At 36.1% G+C, this 16907-nt stretch overlaps 1 protein-coding gene across 3 annotated transcripts in view; it reads right to left on the minus strand.

The window, feature by feature from the left end:
- BABAM2 (BRISC and BRCA1 A complex member 2) overlaps positions 1 to 16907 on the minus strand; it is a 401404-nt gene that overhangs the window by 300796 nt on the left and 83701 nt on the right. For all 3 annotated transcript variants that reach the window (XM_070449954.1, XM_020886284.2, XM_070449953.1), the window contains exon 4: positions 16795 to 16889. In XM_070449954.1, coding sequence (XP_070306055.1) covers positions 16795 to 16889 — 95 coding nt within the window. The remainder of the gene's footprint in view (positions 1 to 16794; positions 16890 to 16907) is intronic.

Consider the following 16907-nt stretch of genomic DNA (forward strand, 5'->3'; position numbering starts at 1 on the left):
TATTCAGACAATTTGAAATTTGAACACTGGTTATTTCATGATGCTACAGAATTACTGTTATTTTTTTTAGACAAGATAATGATATTTTGGTTATGCATTTTAAAAGATTCCTTATCATTTTTAGTAACATACCAAAATATTCACAGATGAAATGATAAAATGTACAGAATTTGCTTCAATATAATATGTTAGGAAGTAAGTGGATGAGGGTACAGATAAAACAAGACTGATCATGAGCTGACCATTATTGAAGCTGGGTGACAAACCCATGAGGATTTACTACATAATACTTTCTACTTTTGTATATACCTGGAATTTTCCACAATAAAATTTTTGAAAATAAAGCACTTTTTAAAATAAAGCAATTCTATAGTTAGAAAGAATTTTGTTTTGCTTTGATTTCTAAAAATTATATCTAAGATTATGCTTTGATTTCTAAAAATCGCTAAAAATTCATACTAAAAGTTAAAGAAGCTTTTTCAGTAATCTTAAGTTTTTAATCCAGTTAAAAGAGTTTCTCAGTTTTCAAAATCTTCATTCATCCTTTACCTTAAATATTATTAACATTTTACATTGCATTACTGTCTTAGAAAAGAATTCTCACAGGACATGTTGCAAAACAGCACAAAATTTTATATCACAATTTTAATAGTCATAAATAAAAATGTACAAAAAAGTACCAACAAAAACTAAGAAATGTATCCTTGGCTCTCTTCAGGAAGTTAAAGTTACTAGGTTAATGGATATATTTCAACTGTTTATTTTTAGTCCCAAAAGTCTGAAAATTACTATTACAGACTTTCTGATTTGGTAAGAATATAATTAAGGGTGCCTATGATATATTCACTATGAAATTCAAAAGAAACATTTATAACATAAATCTACACCTAATACAAAAATTATTTCTAGTCAGTTCTATTCATATATCAAGACAAACATACAAACTTAAATGTTCCAAACAGTTTTTCATATTTTTCTGACCCTAAAATGCTTTAAATCTAATATGGGTAGATTTAGTGAATTTGGTTTTAGGAGCAGTATTACCTAGGTAGAGGTTGAAAGTAAAACAAATGGTTAACATACACTTTTCATATAACAACACAAAAATAATATACTAGTTTTTACATTAAATCAAACTTCATTAGGACAAATTTTTACATTTTTAAAATAATTCTCATAGAATCTGGCTGTGCTAAAAGTTCATGTTAATCTTGCAAACATCTCCAAAGTAATAAAAGAAATAAATCCTTTTAAAATGTACCTTTAAACATATAAACTATACACAAGGGTTATACTAACCACTATTCTTGCCAATTAATTTTTTCAAATCTTTAAAGAACTCCTTTGATTTAAAAATGTGACTGATCACTTCTGGTATGCTATATTTTAGATACTGTAAGTAATGAGCTGACCTTCTTTTAAAAATCTACTATAATCCAGACTTTCTACTTTTCAATCTGGCTTCTTCACAAATGTTCTTGAAACATATTCAAGAAGCTTCATTAAAAATGCTAAGTGTTTTACTTATGACAATACTGTGCTCCTATGGTATTTTCATAATCCCAACAACTTAAAAACATTTTAAAATGTATACAAGGTCTACTGAGTCATTGTCAATTCAAGGCTACAAATCATTCTATGGTTAAATGATTACATCAGACCAGTGTAAAGGTTGTGCTGGCACTTTACTTTGCAGCTTTAAATTATCTTGGCTCTTCCAAGCTTATGTGGGGGCTGCAGTTTGGCATAAAATTCTCAGCCGGATACAGATAATTTATCCAAAAAATGTTTTTAAATGGCTAAAGTTTTTTTTTTTCTTTTTAAAAATGTTGGAGAAAGCATACATTAGAATTAGTTTCAAATTTATAATACTATTTCCCTTTTTAATGTTCTCATTCCCACAGATAACCCAAGTATAGTAAAATAATCCCAAACCTAAAGACGTTCAATAAGTACAAAACCTCACTTCGATATGAATGAAAATGCAAACTCAAAGATCAGAATAAACTGCTTTGAGTTATATAGGGAAACCAGAGGGCTTCTCTGAAAACACAAACATCTGCTAAACCTTCTATAGTTAAGATTATACATTGCCCTTGGTCATTTTGGTTTCTACACCTCTATTTTAATTTCCATTTTTCCATTCAAATGTTACTTTCTTTATTCTTCACAACAGCCTTGTGAGATAGGTACTAATATTAGTAGTTTTACTAATAAATAAACACATAGATGTTAAGTACCCTGGTCAGTATAGTCCACATAGTAATAATCAACGAAGCTGAAACTAGAATTCAGATCTGTTTCAGTCATATTCATTTTCAGTAACCTTAGTTTTCAGCTCTGGTTGTACACAAATATGAGCTTTCTAAAACCACTGGTGCCCCGGCTCTAACATTGACTAAGGTAGACTCTTTAGGAGATAGGAGGCTCAGTATATTTCCAGTGGTCCCCATGAAAGAATCACAGTATTACACAAAGCAGCAACATAAGAACAAAAGAGTTAGCAAGAAGGATGGCAATATTAAGCCAACCACTTGTAAAGGCAAGCTTTAATACCATTTTTTTTCTCACCCTACATACATCTACGTCCTCATTCCCAAATTAGTAAATACCAAGAAAAACTCATTTAATTTTAATATTTGCCTGCATGAAGTGTGGAGAAGGAAATGGCAACCCACTCCAGTATTCTTGTCTGGAGAATTCCTTGGACAGAGGAGCCTCATGGGCCACAGTCCGTAGGGTTGCAAACAGTCGGACACAACTGAAGTGATTTAGCACGCACACATGAAGTCTATTGTGAACATAAGTCCTAACATCCACCAAAATTTAAAAGACAACTGCAGCTGAAATACCTTCTGGATGATGTGTAATTTTATACTCTTTTTACTGCTATCCCCCTTCATCATATTTTATTGCTCTTCATTCCTTTCTGAAGGAATATATCCTAATCTTCCTAATAAATCTCCAATCATCCAAATGAAACCTTTCTTCTCCCTGAAGAATTAGTAAAGGTTTGCTGATGATGAACTCTCTGTTTTTGTTACCTAAAAATGTAATTATTTCACTTAAATTCTTGAAGGATATATTTGCTAGCAACAAATTTTAAATGACTGTGGTTTTGTTTAACTGCATTAAAGATACTGCTTAACTGTCTTCTATCATCCATATTGCCATAAGAAGTCAGCTAACAGTCTTTTTTTTTTTCATTTATTTTTATTAGTTGGAGGCTAATTACTTTACAATATTGTAGTGGTTTTTGTCATACATTGACATGAATCAGCCATGGATTTACATGTATTCCCCATCCCGATCCCCCTTCCCACCTCCCTCTCTACCCGACCCCTGTGGGTCTTCCCAGTCACGCTTTTGTTTTCTCTAGCTATTCTTAGGTTTTTCTTATTGCCTAGTTATCTGTAATTTTGTCATCATGAATCTAGAAGTGTTTTTCTTTATATTACCTTCTTAGAATCAACTGGACTTTCTGAATCTGAGGAATTATGCTAATTTTTTGATGATGCATTCAATTTTTAATGGTTTATTATAAAACACATAGACAAGGTCACAAAACAAAAATGTATAACTCGATTAATAATCATAAAACCAGCACCTGTGAAAGGAATGGAACACATATACAAAGCTAAGCTGACCAGCACATTCTAGCCCCCAGAGCAACAATGTTCATGGATATGATGACCCAAGTGAGGCTAACCAAGACTAACAAGTCTCAATTCTAAGACTTTTGTTCATGATGTCATGATGTCAGATCTTCTCTTATTCTGGTATTGTGATGTTGACCTAGAGCTATAAGGAGATGCTATGAAGAACCTGAGAACAATGACAGAAGAGGAGGAGGTAGAACAAAGGAACAAAGCCCTGATGCTACTAAGTATTTGACCCTAAAATCAGTCATGTCCCCAGCTAGCTCTACCCCGGTCTTCTCTGTTATTTGATCCAATAAGTCCTCTTTTTACTTAAGCCAGTTAAGTTACATTTTCTGTCACTCGAATGCTACCAGAATCTTACTGATAAAATTCATCATGTGATTTCCCTTCTTGAAGCATTTCTCCATCTGAATTTTGTCATTATCTCGCTACCTTATATCATAATAATCTACAGCCAGATTTCTTCTGCTACTGAACTGTCAGCATCAAGCACAGGTGCTGACAAAAGAGGTACTGGATAAACATATACTGAAGAAACCGGGACTAAATCATCCATCTTTATATTCCTAATACTTAATATAAAGGCTTAAATATACTATAGACTCAATACATGCTTGTAGAAGAAATTAACTGACAAATAAGCAGCTGGAAATAGTATTTCAATAGAGCAGAGATCAGGACACACAAACGGTATCTTGAAATAACACTTTTCAGATACTAGAATGATCCATGCAGTAGTGAATTAAAGTTGAAGACATCAGTAATAAAATCATGTTTCACTTAATATAGATACAAATGGCTAATATATACAAACCATGCTTCACTTAATATAGATGCAAATGACTAATACATACATATATTTCAAGATATACATATTTCCTTGCTCTATAAGCTGAGAGGACCCAAAAGAGGACACCCCAGTAGCAACAAGCACTCTTAGCACTCAGATCTTGGTTTCCAATACCTTTCTCCAATAAAATAAAAAGAACTAGGCCTTTTATGGCCTATAAATGGTTCCCTAGGAACCATTTCCTAGGGAAATGGTTGATTCTAAGGCTAAAGCAGGAACTAGATTAAGTATCTTGCAGTCCTATAAAGCAAGAAAGTGCTCCATCAAACAAATCTAAAATAATGGGGGCATGTCAAAGGAAGATAGGAGCCAACTGAATAGCTTCCAATGGCCAAAGCTGGAGCAATTTTAACAACAAAATAAATAATAACAGTAGTGGATTGTAACCCAAAGTATAAAATAAATACCTATCAGCCCATACTGATATAAATAAGTGACATGGGAGAACACACAAATCACCCATGCAGAAGAATTACAAAAAATTTATGCAGGTATTCTGCCCTTGAAGAGGTACCATCTCTCTTAAATCTTTAAGTGTGGCCTATACACAGTAACTCCTTTCTAAGAAGGGCAATGCAGAAAGGATGAGAAAAGAGTAACTTTACAGTAAAGAAACCTGACAAACACTCTCTCAAGTCAAGTGATCAAGTTCAGTATCAACAGTGATAAGTCATATTGATAGTATGCAGACTTCCCTGGTGCCTCAGACAGTAAAGTGTCTGCCTACAATGCAGGAGACCTGGGTTCAGTCCCTGGGTTGGAAAGATCTCCTCGAGAAGGAAATGGTGACCCACTCCTGTATTCTTGCCTGGAAAATCCCATGGATGGAAGAGCCTGGTAGACTACAGTCCATGGGGTCTCAAAGAGTCAGACACGACTGAGTGACTTCCCTTTCTTTCACTTTCCTTCTTTCACCCTAAACATGATGTGATGAAAACAGCACTTTAGCTCTGAGGTCTTCCTACCAAAAGACCATAACTGTGGTCTAACCATGAGAAAAATATTAGACAAATCCCAGTTGAGAGACATTCTATAAAATATCTTGCCAGTACTGCTCAAAACTATCAAGGTCATCAAAAACAAGGGAAGTCTGAGGAACTATCCCAACTACAGGAATCTAAATAGACAAGAGAACTAAATGCAATGTGTTACCATGGATGAGATCCTAAACAGAAAAAGGGCATCAGGGGAAAACTAAGGAAATCTGAATAAAGTTTGGACTTCAGTTAATAGTGATGAATCAATATTGGTTCATAATTGTACAAATGTATCATAGTAATGTAACAAGTTAGTGATAGGCAAAACAATGAGGGGTACACCAGAACACTCTATCTTTTCAATAACTGTATAAATCTAAAACTAAAAGTTTATTAAAAAATAAATAGCCCTTCACCCATAAGGCCCTGTATACCAAAAGGACACAAAGTAAGTTAGTTGTAGACTAGCCTTTGAAACAAGTAGAAAATGTGAAATAATCAATTTAGAGATTCTGAGGGAACATAATCAATAATCGAGTGCACATTTTTCTTTAAAAATGTAGAATAAAATCTGACTCCTCTGAAAAACTAACATATGGATATTAATTTCATAACTATTTCCAGAAGTGTACCCCCCCAACAGGTAGCCAAAAAAGAAAAGCATCAAAAATGTGTGTAATTCTTAAGACCACAGGTGAAAAGATATCTTCAAATCATGAACATCTCAAAAATGTCTTGGTAAACCATATTTTTTTTTTAAAAAAAGGAAAACAAATTAAAACCTAAGGCTGCAGTAGTTGCTTAAAATCACACCCTAAATCTATAATGAATAATCTTTTGTATTCTAAACTCCTAACCATTTTGCCTCCACCTACTTCTATGATTTTCTACTCTACTTATGCAAATTCCACTCTGAGAAAACTGGTTTGAATACACACACAAAAAAGACAACATACTGAGTGGAAGAAAATATTTGCAAACAATGCACTGACAAGCAATTAATCTCCAGAATATACAAATAGCTCATAGAGTTTAATATTAAAAAAAAAACCCAATCAAGAAATGGGTAGACTGATATAGACATTCCTTCAAAGACATACAGATGGCCAATAAACACATGAGAAGATGCTCAATACTGCTAATTATTACAGAAACACATAACAAAACTACAATGAAGTATCATCTCACACCAGTCAGAATGGCCATCATTAAAAAGTCTATAAATAATAAATGCCAGAGAGGGTGTGAAGAAAAAGGAACCTCCTACTATGTCAGTGGGAAAGTAAACTGGTGCAGCCACTATGGAGAACAGTATGCAGACGCCTTTAAAATTGAGTTACCATAAGATTACTGAGCAAATAACTGGAGGAAACTCTAATTTGAAAAGATATAGGCACTCCAATATTTATCATAGCATTATTTACAATATTCAAGACATGGAAGCAGCCTAAAAGTCCATCAACAGTTGAATGAATAAAAAAGATATGGTACATATATTACAGTGGAACAATACTCAGCCATAAAAAAAAGAACAAAATAATGCCATTTGCAACATAAATGGACCTAGAGATTATCATACTAAGTGAAGTAAATCAGGCAGAGAAAGAAAATATCATATGATATCACTTATATGTGGAATCTGAAAAGTGATAGAAATGAACTTATTTATGAAACAGAAACAGTTTTACAGGCATAGAAAGCAAACATGGTTATCAATGAGGGCAGTGGCAGTGGGGGTGGGGAGGGGGATAAATTAGAAGTTTGGGATTACCAGACCATCTGACCTGCCTCTTGAGAAACCTGTATGCAGGTCAGGAAGCAACAGTTACAACTGGACATGGAACAACAGACTGGTTCTGAATAGGGAAAGGAGTACATCAAGGCTGTATATTGTCACCCTGCTTATTTAACTTATATGCAGAGTACATCATGAGAAATGCTGGGCTGGAAGAAGCACAATCTGGAATCAAGATTGCCGGGAGAAATATCAATAACCTCAGATATGCAGATGACACCACTGTTATGGCAGAAAGTGAAGAGGAACTAAAAAGCCTCTTGATGAAAGTCAAAGAGGAGAGTGAAAAAGTTGGCTTAAAGCCCAACATTCAAAAAACTAAGATCATGGCATCCGGTCCAATCACTTCATGGGAAATAGATGGGGAAACAGTAGAAACAGTGGCTGACTTTATTTTTTGGGGCTCCAAAATCACTGCAGATGGTGACTGCAGCCATGAAATTAAAAGATGCTTACTCCTTGGAAGGAAAGTTATGACCAACCTAGAGAGCATATTAAAAAGCAGAGATATTACTTTGCCAACAAATGTCCATCTAGTCAAAGCTATGGGTTTTCCAGTAGTCATGTAAGGATGTGAGAGTTGGACTATAAAGAAAGCTGAGTGCTGAAGAATTGAAGCTTTTGAACTGTGGTGTTGGAGAAGACCCTTCAGAGTCCCTTGGACTGCAAGGAAATCCAACCAGTCCATCCTAAAGGAGATCAGTCCTGGGTGTTCATTGGAAGGTCTGTTGTTGAAGCTGAAACTCCAACACTTTGGCCACCTCATGTGAAGAGTTGACTCACTGGAAAAGACCCTGATGCTGGGAGGGATTGGGGGCAGGAGGAGGAGGGGACGACAGAGGATGAGATGGCTGGATGGCATCACCGACTCAATGGACATGAGTTTGGGTAAACTCCCGGAGTTGGTGATGGAGAGGGAGGCCTGGCGTGCTGCGATTCATGGGGTCGCAAAGAGTCGGACACGACTGAGTGACTGAACTGAACTGAACGATAATATAAAGCAGATAAACAAGGACCTACTGTATAGTTATACAGCATAGGGAACTATACTGAATATCTTACGATCAAACTGAATCACTTTGATGTACACCTGAAATTAACAACACCATAAATTAACAACACTGTAAATTAACTATGCTCCAATTTAAAGGAAAATAGTTTAAAAAAGAAAAGAAAACTGTTTTGCTAAATGCTTCTAACATGCTATCCTTGGTTTGAGATACTTCTCTGTAGCTTTCTCTTCCTGACTATAGCGCCATCCCTTCATTTTCTAAACCTACCCCTATTTAAAGACCCAGGTAAAACCCTTCCTTTCCCCATAAAACCTCATACGACCATCAAGGCACAATAACCACTACTTCATCAGAACTCCTGCACCATTAATGTGGTACTTAACATATGCATTCATTTAAAAAAACAAGAACTTAGTAGTTTTAAAAAAAACAGTAGTGTGTACTTCAGCCTTCAAGGTGCTCTCAGAATGTCAGAGAAGACAAAAATGTAAACAAACAGCTACTAGACAAATAGTAGTGCTGCAGAAGTATACATAAAGTGTTAAGACAATGCACTGCAATATGCTACAATATTTCTCTTTTTATGCTTAAGCCCTGTTGCTCCAGTTAAACCAAAGTCCTCTTAAAAGGTGGAATTGTCCATCTCTACTCAATGCTGTATACAAACTAGCCAAAAACAATATGGATGTTACTTCACTAAAACCTCGATTTCACCTCTTTTTTTTTTTTAACCTTTATTTTCTTAAGAGGAATATGTGTGGAATCCCTGTTCACAGAAATTAGATTTATAATGATGAAGTAAAAAACTTTTTTAAGTTATTACCATCATCAACTATTAGGTTTTAAGAAATCAGATTATTCCCATTTCACTTAAGTGAAGCTCATTGTTTCTGATGAAAAACAAACTTAAAAATAAAGAAATAGGGCTGGTTTTAGATATACCTTTTTTTTTCCGGTTCCTGGCTGGGAAGATTCCCTGAAGAAAGGAAAAGCTAGCCACTCCAGGATTCTGGCCTGGAGAATTCCATGGACTATATAGTCCATGGGGTCGCAAAGAGTCAGACACGACTGAGTGACTTTCATGTTTATTTTCCTGGGGAGGCACTAACCATCAGGGAAGAAGAATAGAAGTCAATTTTAAAAGGTGTTTCAGATGAATTCATAACATCAAAGGAAAAATGCTTTCAGTAATATGTAAGGTAAAAAAATAACTGCTGAAAAGTTATTCATACAAAGGACATGTATGCATGTGACAGAGACAGATACTGGGAGTAAATACACTAAAATAATTAACATTTTAATACTCATCCCTTAACTGTGTGATTAAGGGTGTGTTTTCTTGGTACTTATCTGTATTCTATACAATCTACCATTAATAATAAAAAAATACATTATTTTAATTTAAAAATCCAATTCTTTGAGGAGAGTGCTGGAGAGAAAGAAAAGTGATAAGGAGAGGATGATGGAGCTTCCCTGGTGGCTCAGTGGTAAAGGATCTGCCTGCCAATGCAAGAAACACGGGTTTGATCCCTGATCTGGGAAGACTTCACATACCATGAGGCAACTTAGCTTGTGTGGCACAACTACTGTACCTGTCCTCTAGAGCCCGGGACCACAATTACTGAGCCCATGTGCCGCAGCTACTGAAGCTCATGCACCCTAGAGCCTGTGCTCCCCAAGAAGAGAAGCCATTGCAATGAGAAGACCATGCACTGCAGCTAGAAAACAGCTCCTGCTCAATGCAACTAGAGAAAAGCCCATTCAGCAGTGAGGATCCAGCACGGCCAAAAATTAAAAATAAATAAAATTATATATAAAAGAGTGAATTTAAAAAAAAGAGGATGATGAAGAGAGATGACCGACCAACCAAAGACAATGAATAATCTTCAAAACTGATCATTAAATAATCCTCTGAGTAAGCAATTTTTGAACGGAAATGCTTCATATTCAATTCAGTACCTCATTTTCCTAAAAGCATTTTTACAAATTCAATTGAGTAAATCAAAACTGGCAACATCTGCTAAATGTTATATTTGCCATTGGATTTCAAAAAATAACTTGGTTTGCCTTTTTTTCATTTGTCTTATGAGAGTGAACATTTTAAATGTACCTTGTTTGTACTTTCAAGATGTTCTGTTTTTCTACAACTGTGCTTTTAAAGCCTTGTTTATAACACATGCCTTCAAAACTGTGTGTGTATGCATATGTGTGTATATTAATATTCCTCTCTTTAATACACAATTGTTCTAGTAGCAACACCTTTGGAAAAAAATAGGTGAACTTATATAAACTGTCATTTTTAGACTGGGGACCTTTCTACTCTCTCCCCTTAGGAGGTACATTTTACAAAGAATAACAGTATCTTCCTACCTCATAAAATGCTTCCATGGCTGGTAAGTAAAAATAGATAATGGTGTAAATATAGAGTTTTTAACTCATCAGCATATAAACCAAGTTCGCACTGAAATTTCTAGTAATTTTCTCATATTCACTTGAAACCATACATTGATGTACCCTTTGAATCCAAGCTGAAGAACCCAAAAGAACCAGAGATGCCATTTCTATATAATGTTTACCCTTACTTCTTTCCACCTTTAGGAAAATCTATCGGAACTTAAAATCTAGGTTTTCATAAGAAACAAAAAAGTACATTGTTTTTAACATTTTACTAATTTTTTAATGTTACTGAAAATTTTATTTTTATTATGAATAATAATTTTTAAATTCTGTATTCTTACCAACAAAGTAAGGGGTATTTACAGTCCACTAAAGATTTTTAGTTTTGCTTTGAAAGTAAAGGACAAAATGATATGTAGGACAACTGTCTTTTGCTTCCAGATAGAATGGAATGACTTTGTATAAACCAGCATTCTCAACAAAAACAACCAGAAAGCCAGATATCTGAAGGTATTCAACATCTGCTAAAGCAATGAAAACTGGTGGGGCTGAGAATTCAGAGGAGAAAGCATTAGAGAAAGGTATCTCTGGGATATTAAAAATTCTGGGCACAGGAGGCAAGCTGATAAACCAAGTTTTGCACAGCACAAAGCTGCTGCTGGACTCCGAAAAATCATCAGAACAGAGTCCTAAGAGACCTCAAACATGCAGCCAGTTCCCCTCAAGATATCTGATAAGTTCTGGGCAGCCCAGGGCAAGAAGCTAAAACTTAAGCAACTACTTCTGAAAAGCAGAGCAGAATTATCAGCAGTCTTACAAAGCAAAATTTGGAATATGAGATCTGTCAGGACAAAGATCCATGCTGTGAGCATTTACAATAGCCAGTACGTTGAAGCAACCTAGATGTCCATCAACAGATGAATGGATAAAAAAGTTGTGGTACACAGAGACAATGGAATATTATTCAGTCAAAGAAAGGAACAAATTTGAGTCCCGTTCTAGTGAAGTGGATGAACCTAGAGCCTGTTTCCAGAGTGAAGTAAGTTAGAAAGAGAAAAGTAAGTATAGTATATTAACACATACATATGGAATCTAGAAAAATGGTACTGATAAACCTATTTGTAGGGCAGCAATAGAGACACAGACATAGAGAACACACTTATGGACACTGTGAGGGAAGGAGAGGGAAGGATGAACTGAGAGAGTAGCACTGAAACATATACTATCGTATGTAAAATAGATAGCCAGTGGGAATTTGCTGTAGGACACAGGGAGTTCAACCTGGTGCTGGGTGACAACCTAGAGGGTGGGAGGGAAGCTCAAGAGGGAGGGGACAGAGGTATACTTATGACTGACCCATGCTGATGTTTAGGAGAAGCCAACACAACATTTTAAAGCAATTATCCTCCAATTTAAATAAATTTAAGATCCATGCCATGTGGGTACTGGAATAATTTGATAATGGGTAGCCTTTCCCTTCTCCAAGGGATCTTCCCAACCCAGGGATCAAACCCAGGTCTCCCGCATTGCAGACAGATTCTTTACCCGCTGAGCCACAAGGGAAGCCCAAGAACACCAGAGTGGGTAGCTTATCCCTTCTCCAGCGGATCTCCCCAACCCAGAAATTGAACTGGGGTCTCCTGCATGACAGGCGGATTCCTTACCAACTGAGCGAGCTATCAGGGAAGTCCAAATAACACGTCAGTATATTTTAAAATATTTTATTGGCCCAAGCACTTTGAAGGGTCTAGGAATATTGACCATGCCAGATTCTCGGTTAAAAATCCTGAAGAGCTCTACCTCAAGAGCAATAGCAAACCAGAGGTAGACACATCCTGACAAGAGCCATAAGTCAGCCTCAACCCAGCAGATTAAGGTGATCCATTAACGCGTATATGCCTATGATACGATGAACCTTCTAGAAGGGAACGATGAACCTTCTAGAAGAAGAGAGCATAAACAACCAAATAATATGTTTTTAAGTCACCGACACTTAACTATCCATGGATCCGATAAACTTCTCCCCTACACGTCCCATAGCACCCTGTGCATACACCTCTATTCCTGTTCATATCACCCAAGGCTGCAATTCTGTTCATTTACTTGTCTTCAGCATTATGTCCAGCTTCAGGGTGAAAGATGACTCTTTTATAGGTCTCCAATGAAACATTAAACAGATATTTGAAAAATGCAGAGCATCCTATTTTATAATGCATTAGTGGCCATGGCAATGGACGTGTCCAGGAGTGGGAGCACCACACACCTGGATGGCATTTTTCAATAATAGGCCATGCAGTCCATCTCAGCTTAGTGCTTTCTTCACATGTATTTCAAATACTTTTTATGTACACCAGATATGGACTGTTTTGCATGGACACATTCAAAAGATGTCTTCCAGCACAGAGAAGAGCAGGGGAGGAGACACAAGATGCTAGTACAATATTCTTTATACACTCACATTTCACGTGAGCAGAACATCGAAGGAATTACACAAGTGCGAAGTCAGCAAAGGAATTACACAACAGTAGCTACTACCTGTGGTAGCATTAGGTTCCCTACCCTGAAGACGCTTGTCCCAAACACAAGATTGTCACCTTCTTTAAATTAGGAAGTCAGATATCAGTGGTTTCTAACACACGATAATTGCGACACATTCTTCTCATTTAAACGTACGATCCACCCTTCCTCCTTTATGCAATTTTATTTTAAATTAAAGTGAATTATCACTGTTACTTTGAGGGGAAAGAATTTCACAATACCTTCTGAGGCAGTTGAACACACCACAGGGTGTTGCAAAAGCAAGGCTGAAAAATCACTGCTTCAGAGTTTCTGTTAACTGATTTTTATCCCCCAAATTTCTCAAAACTGTAATTTTTCTTCTAGCTTGAATTTTTCATTTAAAGCATTTCAGTCTTGGAAACCAACAAGTCCCTTGAGGAATACAGAACCTTGAATGCAAACTCTTCTTCTAATCTCAATGCACCCGGCACTCTTGTAGATGCTAGGTTACAACAGGAAACAAAACAAACTCTATTCTCTCAAGAAGCTTCCGGTCCAGTGAATAAACATGGTGATCATGTATCCCAGTTCCCCCAGGACTGTCCCATCTTAACAGTGAACATAAAAATCCCAGAAAATCCCTCTCTCCTGAACAAGGGCATTCGGTCACCTGAGCAGAAACAGATACCTAACAAATAGCCCCAAATTTATCAAATGGTGAAAAAGTGCAATAAAAAGACAAATAACCCAACTTAAATATGGACAAAGGATTTGAATAGACATTTCTCCAAAGATATTTAAATATATATAACCACCTCATATATTTTTATTAACCTTCTGGGTATCCTATAAGCTACTTCAAAGTACTGTTTGGAAAGATACAGGGTACCCTCCAGAGCTGTGTAGACTTTACCCAACTAGCGAAGGTTGTATCCAGTTGTTTCTCTAGGCTTTCCCAGCTCACTCACTAGTCTATGAAGCAGCACTGGGTAGACTGCTTGAGGTCTGAGATCAACTATAGCTAAAGACAGGTGTTCCCCTAGATGTGTGATCTTTCTTTTAGACATAGTGCTTTGACTTTTTGGGCTGTTCTTCTGTAGCTAATTTCTCAAAAACATTTAATGGTAACTCCACTCAAAACTAAACATCAGATAAGTGAAGCTATAATATAAACTCCAACACAACAATATAAATCTAGGTCAATTTCCTGAATACTAAAATCAAAAAGTGGAATAAGATAAAACTTAAAGCCCTTTACAGCTTTTAAAGTCCACACTCTAGTCAAAACAAATAAATAAGTATATAAATAAATAAATAGAAAGATAAGGTCTAATACACTCACAATCCTTGCCAATATTGAAGATGTGCCTTGCAAATTTTAAAGGCAATTCCAAAAAATTAATTGTAAACATGTATTTCTTATCGTTTCCATCGGTTTCCTCTTGAATCATCTTAGCTTAAAGCCTCTTTCCCACCTCCACCTAGATCTCTACAACAGTTTTCCATTCTCTTCCTCAATTTCTTATCATCTACTATATTAACCACACTACTGTTAGACAATTCTCCATGCTTCATTTCCTTCAGTGATGCTTAACCTAGAATTCAACGCATTCCACAATCTCACCCTGTTTTATCTTTTTAACCTTTTCTAGCCCTTCCTTATATTAACTTACTCTTCAGCAAACCTGTCAAGCACCTTATTCTACAATATATTATACCTATCATTTGTTTATGTCATTCCCTCCCCTTGAAACACTCTCCACCATACTGCCCCCACTTTCACTGTATTCTGCAAATATTGATACAAATCTCACCTCCACAACAAAGCCTTTTCTGACAAGTATCCTTAAACTTCTGGAGCACTTAGCCTCTTATATAACTTTGGCATTTAGCATATGCTACCTTCCACCGGGCAGGTTTAATACAGGAGAGATTTATAAGGGTACTACTGCCTTATTTTCTTCAGGTAAGGCCTTCAGCTTCAACATGGGATGAATTTGTAATACAAAGCATTTAAAGGGAAGTGAAAGTCGCTCAGTCTTGACCGACTCTTTGCGACCCCATAGACTATACAGACCATGGATTTCTCCAGGCCAGAATACTGGAGTGGGTAGCCTTTCCCTTCTCCAGGGCATCTTCCCAACCCAGGGATCGAACCCAGGTCTCCCACATTGCAGGCAGATTCTTTACCAGCTGAGCTACAAGGGAAGCCCAAGAATACCCGAGTGGGTAGCCTATCCCTTCTCTAACAGATCTTCCCGACCCAAGAATGGAACCAGGGTCTCCTGAATTGCAGGCGGATTCTTTACCAACTGAGCTATCCAGGAAGCACTTAAAGGGTCCAAACTTAAACTAAATTCTTTTTTCAAAGCTTCAATTAAATTTTTTTTGGCATTTCTTTTCTCTTTTTTTCTTAAATTTTTTACTTTATACTGGAGTATAGCTAGTTAACAATGTGATGGTTGCTTCTGGTGGGCAGCAAAGGAACTCAGCCATGCATATACATGTATCCATTCTTCCCCAAACTTCTCTCCTATCCAGGCTGCCACATAACATTGAACAGATAAACTACAACTAAAAAAAAAAAATCACCTAAAGTAGCAGTTTATGTGTAAATATTAGAAATTTTGTAACAAATCCATTCTACTCTTGTCAACTGTATTTTTACAGTTGTGTTCCAAAATTTAACACAATTATTTAGGTTTGGGTTAATACTTCCTGTTTAATACTTCCCTTTTTAAAAAAGGGAGGGAGGACAAGATTTCAAAGCAAATTCTCAAACTTCTAATTACAAAACTTCAATGCGGCAAAAAGTTTTACAAAAAACTCAACTAAGAACAAAGTTTTTGAACAACAATAGAACTTCTTATGGTACAAGCATCATAGCAAAATCAAAACTTGGGAAAGGAAAGAAAGAGACATTTTGTCTGGTCAGACCTTTTAAACAAAATGGCATATGTTTTTCTCTACCAGCCATGAAAAGCACACTTTTTATACAAACCGCATGTGCTCTGACAAGTATCAATTCTACCACCCTTTTCTCTGCTTTAAATCCAGAAATATTTTACTTCAATTACAAAGTTTTTGGTCTTGCTTAATAAAGAACACTTAATCTGGTCTTTACCATTCTGATAATAAGACTGAGATAATGCACATACAAGTCCAAATTTGCCACTTTCACTTCTATGCAAAAAAAAGGCCTCATGAAAAGCCGAGAAACACTCCCCTAACAAGTCCTGTGATGAAGTGTTAGTAAACATTAGAAAAGTGATTGCAGGCATGAAATATTAAGTTAAAACAAAGAAAATGTTTTCAACATGTTTTCTTAAGCTGAAGCAACAATATTTTAACCAAAAGGCTAGAGGCTTTCTTTAATTCAAAATAGTCTTCAAGTAAAGCTGCAATGAAGAAAAACAAAAAAAATTTATTTAAACAATTTTGGCACAAAACGAGTTGTACTTATTTCACAGGACAGAGGGGAAAAAAGGGGTGGAAAAAAATCTATGTGTTCAGCAAATGTATCTGTTAAAGAATATGCAACTTTGTTTTCCTTTCAACAAATAAAGATCATCGGAACACAGAACACGCCTGTAGTACTCACATGCAGAGCCGAGGGGTCTGGCAGGAACTCAGCATCTTCTCCAAAGATAAAATCGGGAGGCAGCTCTGGGTACTGGGCATTGAAAATTATATCCCCTGTAATACAGAAAATGT

This window comes from Odocoileus virginianus, chromosome 2 (assembly GCF_023699985.2).
Source record: "Odocoileus virginianus isolate 20LAN1187 ecotype Illinois chromosome 2, Ovbor_1.2, whole genome shotgun sequence".
NCBI lineage: Eukaryota > Metazoa > Chordata > Mammalia > Artiodactyla > Cervidae > Odocoileus > Odocoileus virginianus.